The sequence below is a fragment of the Zeugodacus cucurbitae genome, chromosome 3 (genome assembly GCF_028554725.1).
Source record: "Zeugodacus cucurbitae isolate PBARC_wt_2022May chromosome 3, idZeuCucr1.2, whole genome shotgun sequence".
Taxonomy (NCBI): Eukaryota; Metazoa; Arthropoda; class Insecta; order Diptera; family Tephritidae; genus Zeugodacus; species Zeugodacus cucurbitae.
In genome coordinates, this window is record NC_071668.1 from 30,721,639 (window position 1) to 30,734,584 (window position 12,946).

The 12,946-nt window shown below is 39.8% G+C and overlaps 2 protein-coding genes across 2 annotated transcripts; both read right to left on the reverse strand.

Moving 5' to 3' along the window:
• Positions 1 to 1,398: 1,398 nt before the first annotated feature.
• On the reverse strand, positions 1,399 to 6,343 carry LOC128920109 (uncharacterized). The gene is made up of 2 exons (XM_054226593.1): positions 3,611 to 6,343; positions 1,399 to 1,434 (listed from the first exon to the last, which is right to left on the reverse strand). Exons 1-2 carry the CDS (start codon positions 6,341 to 6,343, stop codon positions 1,399 to 1,401), a joined length of 2,769 nt encoding a protein of 922 aa, XP_054082568.1.
• Positions 6,344 to 6,543: 200 nt separating this feature from the next.
• LOC128920373 (uncharacterized) lies at positions 6,544 to 8,153 on the reverse strand. Its single transcript, XM_054227513.1, has 2 exons — positions 7,846 to 8,153; positions 6,544 to 7,794 (listed from the first exon to the last, which is right to left on the reverse strand). The coding sequence occupies exon 2, from the start codon at positions 7,014 to 7,016 to the stop codon at positions 6,552 to 6,554; it is 465 nt and encodes a 154-aa protein (XP_054083488.1). The 5' UTR covers positions 7,017 to 7,794; positions 7,846 to 8,153; the 3' UTR covers positions 6,544 to 6,551.
• Positions 8,154 to 12,946: the final 4,793 nt, after the last annotated feature.

Genomic DNA, 12,946 nt, shown 5'->3' on the forward strand with positions numbered 1-12,946 from the left:
GGCTGGCGAATTTAATTCGATTTACGATAAATCATAAAAGGAATTTATTTCTATAAAGAAGTAATTATAATACAAACTTATATATAATTTAACTAACTTACCGCAGTGTCTCAGCCATCCTCTTCAGTGATTGGAAATCGAGTGAATTGCGATCGCTGTCTTACAGCAGAGGACACCGAAGCGAATGGCAGAGGCAAAGGATACTACGATAATTAACAATGACAATAATTCATAATAGCGATAATTCACAATAGCTATTCACAATAGTAGACTTAAAATACTTTACAAATTAGTTCGTTACAAGTAGTCGTTTTGTTACATCCCCTCCTCCGTGAATCGATCCGATTCACTTACTCCACGTCCAAAACGGCTAATTTGGCTACGGGGCGACTAAGTACTCCACTACTTGTGCGTACATCGGCTCTCCTTATGACACCGTCAACTCCATGATGTACGGCTTCTATTCGACCGCGGCACCACTGCTTACGTGGCATATTAGCATCACACACGAATACCAGATCACCCACCTGAAGGGGTTTTGACCTTTCGCACCACTTTGCTCGGCGTGTGAGCGTTGGCAAGTATTCGTGGATCCATCGCCGCCAGAACGCGTCTCTTAACTGGCGAGCAATGCGCCACTGTTTACGAAGTACGAAAGCGTTCTCGACTGGGTCGTTGACTGCTGGCGTCTGGGCGGTGTTGGCATTCCCTAGTAAAAAATGGTTCGGTGTGAGCGGCTCATCTTGATCTGGTGATAGCGCCAAGTGTGTGAGCGGTCTGGAATTTATGATATTCTCGGCTTCAATTAACAAGTTCTGTAGAGTGTGTTCTCGTGGTGCAACTTCTTTTAGGGTCATATTGAGAACGCGTTTCACGCATCTCACCATGCGTTCCCATATACCACCTTCTGCAGGATTGTTTGGGCAGTTGAATATCCACTCGACTCCTCTCACGGCAAGGTCGTCCTGAATGCTATGACAATCAAATACCTCGTGAAATCGCTTTCCTTCATTATTGACTCCGACGAAATTCTTGCCGTTATCACTCCGAATTCTCACAGGCAAACCACGACGATTGATAAAGTTTCGAATCACAAGGATGCATGCATCTGTTGAGAGATCGGCTGCGACTTCCAGGTGAATGGCTCGAATTGTTAGGCATGTAAACAATGCCACCCACCGCTTCTCTTTACGTCGACCAATCGTTACATTAACAGGTCCAAAATAATCAATTCCTGTGTAGGAAAATGGCCTCACGAACGGCGTTAATCGGTCCTTTGGCAATTGACGCATCATCGGTTATGAGGGTGTGCACCTTGAGATTTTACAAACAAGACATTTCGATATGATCTTCTTCATAACACGTCTTATGTTCGGCACCCAATATTTTTGCCTAACTTCACATATCGTCGCTTCCACATTCTGGTGTTTCATTCTATTATGACAATCCAATAAGATTAAGCGAGTAAATTCATGATTCGGCGCTAATATGATAGGACGCGTGACGTCATACGGAAGCCAACTGGCAGCATTGATACGTCCGTTGACACGCATAAGACCTTCTGAATCAATGAATGGCGACAATTTAAAGGGTGATTTTTTAAGAGCTTGATAACTTTTTTTAAAAAAAAAAACGCAAAAAAAATCTCATCGGTTCTTTATTTGAAACGTTAGATTGGTTCATGACATTTACTTTTTGAAGATAATTTCATTTAAATGTTGACCGCGGCTGCGTCTTAGGTGGTCCATTCGGAAAGTCCAATTTTGGGCAACTTTTTCGAGCATTTCGGCCGGAATAGCCCGAATTTCTTCGGAAATGTTGTCTTCCAAAGCTGGAATAGTTGCTGGCTTATTTCTGTAGACTTTAGACTTGACGTAGCCCCACAAAAAATAGTCTAAAGGCGTTAAATCGCATGATCTTGGTGGCCAACTTACGGGTCCATTTCTTGAGATGAATTGTTCTCCGAAGTTTTCCCTCAAAATGGCCATAGAATCGCGAGCTGTGTGGCATGTAGCGCCATCTTGTTGAAACCACATGTCAACCAAGTTCAGTTCTTCCATTTTTGGCAACAAAAAGTTTGTTAGCATCGAACGATAGCGATCGCCATTCACCGTAACGTTGCGTCCAACAGCATTTTTGAAAAAATACGGTCCAATGATTCCACCAGCGTACAAACCACACCAAACAGTGCATTTTTCGGGATGCATGGGCAGTTCTTGAACGGCTTCTGGTTGCTCTTCACCCCAAATGCGGCAATTTTGCTTATTTACGTAGCCATTCAACCAGAAATGAGCCTCATCGCTGAACAAAATTTGTCGATAAAAAAGCGGATTTTCTGCCAACTTTTCTAGGGCCCATTCACTGAAAATTCGACGTTGTGGCAGATCGTTCGGCTTCAGTTCTTGCACGAGCTGTATTTTATACGGTTTTACACCAAGATCTTTGCGTAAAATCTTCCATGTGGTCGAATAACACAAACCCAATTGCTGCGAACGGCGACGAATCGACATTTCACGGTCTTCAGCCACACTCTCAGAAACAGACGCAATATTCTCTTCTGTACGCACTGTACGCATTCGTGTGGTTGGTTTAATGTCCAATAAAGTAAACTGAGTGCGAAACTTGGTCACAATCGCATTAATTGTTTGCTCACTTGGTCGATTATGTAGACCATAAATCGGACGTAAAGCGCGAAACACATTTCGAACCGAACACTGATTTTGGTAATAAAATTCAATGATTTGCAAGCGTTGCTCGTTAGTAAGTCTATTCATGATGAAATGTCAAAGCATACTGAGCATCTGTCAAATACTAATGCATGAAAATCCTAACCTCAAAAAAATCACCCGTTATATAACTCGCTTCCTTTCGGGACATTTCCACTCTCTCTTAACTGGTTAAGTTGAGAAGAGTACGAGATGGATTGGGCTAGGCGGCATATGCAGTATTCTGCTATTTTTAATTCTTCAGCGGTCAGGCATCCTTCGGTATTCCTCTTTCGGCGACACTTATTAATAAATCGGATGATCCAAGCGACTGACCGCTTCAGCTTAGTTAAGTTTGAGAATCGGGCAATGTCTATAACACATGACTGTGTTGTTAGCATTGCGAACTTTGGGCGAAGTTCTTCACTCTCATGTACAAAATCCGGGGTTTTTTCGGTTGCAGGCCAGGCATGCTCTGCTTCCTTTAGAAATGATGGTCCATTTAACCATCTCGAAGTAGGGCGAATATCGAAAGTTGCGCTTGGTCTGGTTGCTTCGTCGGCCACGTTCTCCTGTGATGATATCCAACGCCATTCGTCCACGTTGGTGGTGGCGAGGATTTCTGCTACTCGATGTGCTACGAAAGGCTTGTAGCGACGTGTTCCTGACTCAATCCAACTTAGGACAGTTTTGGAGTCAGTCCACAAAACCCGTCTTTTAACTACTACTGAATGTTCATTAATGATGGTTTCTAATAATCGCGTTCCCAAAACTGCTGCTTGCAATTCAAGGCGTGGAATCGTCATTGGCTTTAATGGGGCGCATCTCGTCTTGGCACATACGAGTACGACGCAGACTCTACCATCCGAATATACTGCTCTCCAATAAGCCACGGCGGCAAATACATCTTCACTGGCATCTACGAAGATATGTAGCTGGAGTTCGGGTGGTAGTCCATAGGCAAAATAGTGATGAGGAACCCGAAAGTTTAAAACATTCTTCAACTGGCGGCGCCATTTATCCCATTCTTGATATATAGGTTCAGGTAGAGATTCGTCCCATCGCAGATCGTAACGCCACGTTTCGCGCACCAACAGCTTTGCGTTGACCATGAATTTGGGCAGAAATCCAAGCGGGTCAAATACTGACATAACTATACTTAACAGCTCTCTCTTAGTAGGTCGTCTGTGTCCACTGATGACGTCAGGATCCGCGTTGTGAAACTTAAGTGTGTAGATAAATACATCGTTGCTTGGCTGCCAATACATTCCCAGCACACGTTCTACGGCTAATGTGACTAGACTATTTGTTACTTCCTTCGAATTGCAACCGTTAAGGGCAATTTTGGCTTCTATAGAATTTGAAGAAAAGTTTCGTAGTTCAAATCCGGCCTTCTTATGAATATTCTTAACTTCGTTGGCAACTTTAGTGGCTTCTTCCACATTGGCAAAACTATCCACGAAGTCATCGACATAATGATGCTTTGCGATAGAATCATAGGCTCTTGGACATCGTTCGCGATGTTCAAGTGCGTTAATGTTTTTAACATATTGAGCCGTGCATGGCGAGCACGCTGCTCCAAATGTCATCACTAACATTTCATATACTTCTGGAGGGATTTTATCATCACCGTCCCTCCAAAGAAATCTCTGGGCACATCTATCTTCTTCTCTTATAACAATTTGGTGAAACATATCTTTAATGTCGGCGGCGACTGCAACTGCGCCCACACGAAAATTAAATAGTACCGTTGGCATAGGCTGATATTGCTGAGGGCCCTTTAGAAGGTAACTGTTTAGTGAACAACCGTTGACGACGGCGGCGGCATCAAACACTGGGCGCAGTTTACCGGGCTTATTAACGTTCGTCACACCGAAGTGTGGAAGGTACCATGTCCTTGGGCTTACGACTGCAGCTTCGTCCGGCGTTAGTTTCCTGGCATAATTCTTATTAACATAATCTCGAATAACTGCACGATACTCTCGGGCAAATGTTTCATCTCTTTTCATCTTACGTTCAATTCCAACAAGTCTTCTCTCGGCGTGGGAGTAACTATCGGGTAACTGAACATCATCTTGTCTACAAAGGAGACCGGCTTGAAAACGTCCATCGGTTTTCATAACTGTAAACTCAAGGATCCGGCGGGCTCGTTTATCTTCATCGGGCTCGATAAGTGGTGCTGGACGTACACCAAAGCTCTCTGTGTTGAAGTAATCGGCTACCAAGTCATGCAAGTATCCGTCATCGGCGACATACATGTGCAAGCATGACGTCTTTCCTTGATTGAAGTTGTCGGTGGGTCCAAAGACGACCCAACCTAACTTCGTACGGGCGGCATAAGGACCTTTGTGTTGTAAGGTCTCAATTTTTGTGGCAATTCCCAGGTGACTGTGGTCCAGTCCAATAAGTATCTTGGGAACTGCGTTGGCATACGTTTGAATCGACAGCTTGTTCAAACGTGCTTCATCTACATCGGCTTTCTGTAGGCTTTGCATCGGAAGTTGTAAATCTTTAATACCGTAAACGTGACGTAACTTGTGCTTCTGACTTAGACCGGAACCGCTGATGTCGATGTCGACTATAGTTGCATTGTCACTTGCAGCTCTTCCACCCAACCACTGCAGGGATACTCGGCGGGGGTAACCCTTTATTTCAAGCTGTTCAATTAACGAAGAATCGACCATAGTTATCGATGATCCTTCGTCCAGTAGAGCGAAAGTTTCAATATTCGCTTTGTTGGCATGTACTGTGACAGGAACTATTCGAAACAATACCTTCTGTTTTCTCACTGTACTGGCTGTACAACTGAAAACTCTGTCGGCTGTGGCTGCTGTTTGTGAAGGTTGCATCTCAGCTGGTTGCGGCTTCGAAATGATCCTCGATGACTCGTGTAGCAATTTATTATGTACTCGTTGGCATCCGTTCGTTCTACAGATGTTCCGTCGGTGACACGTTCTTGTGATATGACCACCCAGCAGGCAGGAGAAACATAATCGAAGTTGCTTAGCTTTCCTCCATCTCTTTTGAACACTTAACGACTTAAATGTTCCGCAATTGGAAATGTAGTGTCCACCACGGCACAGTGGACATGTAATTTCACGAATATTGGCGGTGGCTTGAAGGAGGACGCGTCGCTTATGTTCAGTTGGGCGACTGTCTTGTACTGTACATATCAGATCTGCCACTCCACTAAGCCACGTACTAAAATCTCTAATTGTCGGATACGGCTGTATCGTCGATGAGGTTCTGGCCCATTCGAGTTTCTTGCTCATGGGCAATTTCCCCACAAGCTCCTCCATCAACGTTGGATTACAAAGATGATGCTGACCATTTATGGTTTGCAGAAACACGGCTAAATTCTTCACTTTGACGGAAAACGGAATTATTTTGTCAACAGCAGATTCCGTTATGTAGGGCATCTCACGTACTTGGCGTAGCTGACTTCTGATCAGCAATTCTGGGCGTCCGAATCGAAATCGTAGCATGTCCATAATGGCAGGGACATTATCCGGATGAATTAGCAGTGAGTGCACTGTCTCTCTGGCCTCACCTTGTAGACACCTCTGGAGACGTTGGTTATTCTCGAAATTCGTATAGTTGTATGTTGCAGTTGACTGTTCGAAGGCGGCGGCAAACATAGGCCAGTCTTCTGCACATCCATCAAAATTTGGCAAATCTTGTATTTTCCTTGGCAACGAAAGCAAGTATGAACTGTCTTGAATATGGTTGACAGTTTGCTGTGGCGGTGATGAAATTGAAGGTGTAGTTCCTAACGAAGATGCTGTAGCGGTCAAAGTCGGTAAAGTAGTCTTGAAGACATTGGCTATACGTATGCGTAGCGGTTGCCTACGTTGACGTCGACTGTGCAGTAACGTCCGAACCGTTCTGCGGGTCCGTTATTGGCTGCGCTGTCGCCGCTATAGGCTGGATAGCGGTATCTATTGCGGGATCCACTGAGGCAGCAGTGGAATTCGACTTTACTCCGTTCTCTTCTTGTCCCGGTTGTTGTTGTATAATAGACTTCAAAAGTTCATACTGGCATTCACTCTCCTTCAATCTAGCCTGGGTACCGCGCAACTGGCTGCTTAGGGAGTTGATTTGCTTCTGCATGGCAATTAGCATTTGTTGTTGGCTCTCTACTGTGGCTTTAGTAGACGTACTCGGGGTAGGTGGGTTGGTCGATGTGTTAACCGGAGGATTCGCTCCGGTGGCGGCGTCTTCGATGTCTGACCTTTGGTCCTCGGCTGTAGTTGACTTACTAAGGCTGTCTTGGCGTTGAACCCGCACACTCTTTCTCGTTGAGTTGTCCATTATGCGGTTAATATGGTGGCGGCTAACAAATAATTAAATAATCTTAACGGCAAATATATTCTTCGACTAGGAAGTCGGTATTCAAATTAATGGGATAACTTTCCTTTGGCAATATAAACACTATAACTTGGCTATAATCGTTATATACGTTTTACGGATTAACGGGATGGCGTCCCGTTGGCAATAAACGGTTATTTCGCTGGCTGCGAATTCTCGGGATGGCGTCCCGTTTGGCGGCGTAGAAGCGTTTTCACGTTGTGTCACAATGGCGGCACGTGGTCAAGTAATCCACAACGAGCTTCTGGTGCAAAGATGGCAGGACTTTGCTGTAAATTGTATACTCCAATTGGCACAGGAGTTACGACAATGTATTCGGCATTCAAGACGGCGGCAACAATTGAATGCGATATAAAGATGTGTGAAATAAAGTTATTTCATAGCAACGGCAAATGCAGATCGGCACTTTACATTTAAGATGGCGGCAACAATTAAATGCAATAGATTCCTAAATAATTTATTTCACTGACATCGCAAGTAAAGATGACTCTTTGCATTCAAGATGGCGGCAGCATTGAATGCAAAGGAATTCGAAATAAAGTTATTTCGCTTACATCTGTGAAATAAAGATCGCCCTGTTACATTCAAGACGGCGGCAACAATTAAATGCAACAGAATGCGAAATAAGATATTTCGCTTACAACTGCGAAATAAAGATGTCTCGACTCCCTGGCTGGCGAATTTAATTCGATTTACGATAAATCATAAAAGGAATTTATTTCTATAAAGAAGTAATTATAATACAAACTTATATATAATTTAGCTAACTTACCGCAGTGTCTCAGCCATCCTCTTCAGTGATTGGAAATCGAGTGAATTGCGATCGCTGTCTTACAGCAGAGGACACCGAAGCGAATGGCAGAGGCAAAGGATACTACGATAATTAACAATGGCAATAATTCATAATAGCGATAATTCACAATAGCTATTCACAATAGTAGACTTAAAATACTTTACAAATTAGTTTGTTACAAGTAGTCGTTTTGTTACACTTAGCACCATAAGAAGGTTTACTTCGAAAATCGGCGAAAACGGACCTCTACCACGCCCACAAATTGGCGATAACCGAAAACATATAAATAACCCATAAATTAACCTATGAAAGTGAAATTTGGTATGAAGGATCGCTCTATGAAGGGGCATATTTGGATGCTTGGACGATTTTTGGGGAATTAAATTTTTTGTACATATCTCGTAAACTTCTAAAGCTATATCAAACAAACTTTCTACAGTCGTTTCTTTTTGATACTATTTTATACAGCCCAAAAATGGAGGAAATCAGGTTATAACCAAGCCCAAAGCCCACGTACAAAGGTTATGTTGAAAATTACTGAAAATACTTTAACTCGGCTATGAAAACCACAAGAAACCTTAAATTTCTTTATAAAGATGGTACAGCAGAGCTGCACTCAAAATGGTATATAAAATTTTAAATAGGCGTGGTTTCGCCTACTTATGGATCAAAAACCATATCTCCGAAACTACTCGACAAATTTCAATGAAAGTCGGTTCATAATATTTTCCTGACTTCCCAATGAAATGTTATGAAAATGGTCCAAATCGGTTCACAACTACGCCTACTTCCCCTATACCCGAACTTTGAAGTATACTTTATACCATATACATATGTATATGTATGCCGAATCTCTTGGTCAAATTGTTTGTTATATTAATAAAATTAAATAAATAAATTACGAGAGTAAAAAATGTTCGGTAACACCCGAACTTAGCCCTTCGCTATTTGTTTATAATAATTATGGAACGGAGAATTCCAAATATGTCAAAACTCCCCAAAAGAACTACATTTGTACCTATTTAAAACAGAACAATTCGGATTTCGTTTGTGAAAAAAATTTAAATAATCTACGTAAACGTTTGAAGTTTTATCAAAATGTCAAATTTGTTAGTCATCTTATCCGAGTTTGATAAAAAATCAGCTTATTATCACTATCAAAATGTAGTGAGAGTATAAACGTCTTAAAAGTGAATATCCCTCACAAACATATTTCTCGCCTCCAATATGTACTACAGAGTCTAAATTTTTCTTACGATTTTATTGTACAATGCATACGAAGTAAAAGTATTGAGAAAATATCTATCAACATACCGACATTCATACAGAGATGGGAACCACGCTAAGCCAAGCAAATACCTAAAACACGTAATTATTCAATTTTATTATTTTTTTTCATATTTTGAACATCTAACCTATGCACAATTTAAAAGTCAAATAATTGAACTTTAATTTTCGCAATTGTAACAGTTGAAAATTAGTATGTACTTCCGCGTATCGTTTGCACATAAATATTATATTTGAAAGTGCTGGATGCATTTATGTATTTTCTCGCACAATTTCACTTTAATGTTTTCATTCGAAATTCACTTTTATACTCTCATAACATGTTGCACAGAGTATAATAATTTTGTTCGCTTAACGGTTGTTTGCAACACTTCACTTATTTATGAATGTGTGTATATAAAAATGTTCGGAATGATGAGACGAATTAATTTAGTCTGAAATTAAGCAACATTTGGATAAAGAGGCAATTTAGAGCTTTTAAGAAGTTGCTGTTGCATTTACATTTAAAATTTTAGGTTATATATATACAAACTACTTGAACCAACCTAGCAAAACTAATTTTGTTTAAGAATTTCATATACCACCATTCTCTATGAAGTGAAAACGAAGCACATTAAATCGGAAGATTTTTACACAAACCTTCAAAGCAATTTATATATATATATATTTCATGAACGCATAGAGAGTTTGCAACCGATACAATTTATTTCATAGAATAATATAGATATGTTGATGAACGTAAAGAGAATCGGTCGCAAACATGGGTGCTAAATATTCCTTTCATTCATCAAAAAAATTAATTTTAATAAGTGAGATACTTAATATTTATTATTTATATATATACTATATAAATTCCACTATTTTTAAACTTTTCGTGTATATAAAGTTCGTTTCCGCCCAAACATTATCGCTCCTTACTTGTTACAAATATACGTATTTAAATTATTTAAATATAGTAATTTTGGATTATTCAATATATTCAAGGTCTTAACAGTCCGTAATTTGCACAGCATTGCATTAGCTTAGGAAATATTACGCCTCCTTTAAAAGCTGCCTTCGTCATCGAAACGCGCCACAGTTAACATTAAGCTATTCACACAAAAATCATGATAGAGACGTTCTCAGCGGTAGCTATGCCAAAGCTATGGCAATCAATCACTGAATACCTACATAAAATGTGTTTACTGAAGTAACCAAAAATATTGGCTGTTAACGCTAATAAGCCAAAGTTAAAGTAAAACATTTTTCTTACAACTTTACAAAATGTTTACATTAAGTTCATTCAATCTTGCAACTGCTGCAAATAAGTAAAGAAGTGTGTAAATCATCTTGCTTCCTTTCATACATATATGAAAGCTTACGTTTGAGAGTAATTTAAAACAAAATCACGCGTAAAGAATCGCAAATGCCTCGTTTTTACTATAAATTGCTGTTATTGTGTTGCTGTTGTTGTATGCTAGGCAAAGGTAACATCTATAATCGGTTAAAATTAGTGGGTTCCTGCAATACATGATCAAATATTTTTCAGCTAAACTTTGGATACTGGAGCAAGAAACTGTGGAGTTTTTATTGCGAAATGGAAATTTTGATTTAAATCCGTTACACTGTCGGTTGGTTATCACAAATGTTTGTCCACATAAATACTTGGAATTTCGCTTGTACACTGAGTGAGTATTGCAAAAGAGACGAATGTGAAAAGAACAAGTATGCAAGATACTCTTGCAATTTGTAAGAATTGCAGTCGTGTGAAATATTTCGAAAACTAATAAACAAGTAAGACACGGCGCAGTGTGGCAGCTGCCGAACATTAAATACTCTTGCATTTTAAGAATAAAGGTATATTTATTTAGGTGTATTTAGGTAAACTTTAATTATATTAGGTGATCCATTTTAAGGTTCCCTACTTTTTTTAAAGAAAACAAGTCAGGTTTAACCGAACGTTTTATACTCTCTCAGTTTATTTACTTAATTTTATTAATATAACACAAACTTTAACCCACATATTCGTCATATATATGGTATAGAGTCCATTTAAAGTTGGAAACCCTAATATTAGTTATATGGGAGAAATGGAAGTTATGTCCCGATTTCACTCATTTTTGGCATTTGCTAAGTTTTACCATTTAGTCGGTAGGAGATCCACGCTTTCAATAGAAAACAAGCTGTTTATATATAATTAAGTACTAAAGCCAATTTAGGCCTATGGAGCTCAACTATGGGATTGCTCAAGTCAAAACTGTATTGCCTACATTCAGCGCTTCCAAAAAGGTACTAAGAAGTATAGTTAATACTCCTTGGTATGTTTGATCTACTGATCTTCACCGTGATCTTGGTGTGAATTCAGTAGAAACGAAATAACCAAATTTTAAAGACTCACGAAATATAGCTTATACAGCATGTAAATGAAGAGGCATCCAGGCTCATCGAAACTGCGGAACGGGAAAACCGACTGAAACGTTAGAGGCCTTCAGAACTTAGCACGGCAACTGTAGCAGCAAATGAATTTATCTAACATTTAGCTTTTAATTATTATTTTTAACTTATTAGAATTGAATTGTTGTTAGTATTTAATCATTGTATACTAGGTATAATTGTTATATAAAAAAAACGAAGACATAAAGGAAAGATATTCACCCTGAATTTCTCCAGTCTGAGAGACTTAACAATATTTTCGGTAAAACATTTGTTAGAAGCACTGTTGTCCTCATATTCGATATATGGGATCTTGAAAACTTATGGACCGTTTTCCACGATTTTTAAAAGGGCGATGACACTCTTTTTTACCCATAAGTGGACGGAACCACGCCCATTTAAAATTTTGTATACCATTTTGACTACAGCTCTTCTGTATCATCTTTATAATGAAGTTTAAGGTTTCTGGTGGTTTTCCTGAATTAAAGCATTTTAGTAGTTATAATCCGATATCCTCCATTTTTGGATCGTATAATGTAGTACCTAATAGAAACGACTCTAGAAAGTTTCCTTGATATAGCTTTAGTAGTTTACGAGATATATATAAAAAAATAAGTAGGGGGCGAGGCCACGCCCACTTCCCAAAAAAATTACTTACACATATGCCCCCTCATAGTGCGATCCCGCTACCAAATTTTACTTCAATAGCTCAATTTATGGCTTAGTTATAGCTCTTTACATGTTTTCGGTTATTGCCATTTTGTGGGCGTGGCAGTGGTCCGATTATGCCCATCTTCTATCTTAACCTTCTTATGGTGCCAAGTTTCATCAAGATATCTAAATTTTTACTCAAGTTACAGCTTGCACGGACGGACGGACAGACAGACATTCTGATTTGAACTTTACTCGTCACCCTGATCATTTCTACATATATAGTATAACCCTATATCTAACTCGTTTAGTTTTAGGACTTGCAACCAACCGTTATGTGAACAAAACTATAATACTCTTTAGCAACTTTGTTGCGAGAGTATAAAAATACACAGAAAATTCAAATTTAATGGGTAATTAAGAAAGAACATTCTTTGCATTTATGTTTTAAAGATTATCTCTTTCAAATGTTGGTCGCGGCTACGTCTCAGTTGGTCCATCCATTCAGTCCAACTTTCGATGACTCGTTCGAGAATTTCGACTAGTAACTGGCAAATGACACGCGTGATGTTTTGCTCTAAGGCCTGAATCGAGGCGGGATTGTCCGCATAGACTTAACTATCCCACAGGAAAAAGGGTAACGGTGTGATATCACACGATCTTGGCGGCCAATCGATCGGCCCAAAACGTGAAATTATTTGCTCCCCGAAGTGTTCTCGCAATAGATCCA

What these genes read in the sequence shown, in the direction of transcription:
- LOC128920109 (XM_054226593.1), bottom strand. Translation starts at nt 6,343, where the DNA reads ATGTTTGCCGCCGCCTTCGAACAGTCAACTGCAACATACAACTATACG. An exon ending in TCGTAGATGCCAGTGAAGAT is followed by an intron (nt 1,435 to 3,610) that starts GTATTTGCCGCC and finishes TTGTCATAATAG; the next exon opens with AATGAAACACCAGAATGTGG.
- LOC128920373 (XM_054227513.1), bottom strand. Translation starts at nt 7,016, where the DNA reads ATGGACAACTCAACGAGAAAGAGTGTGCGGGTTCAACGCCAAGACAGC.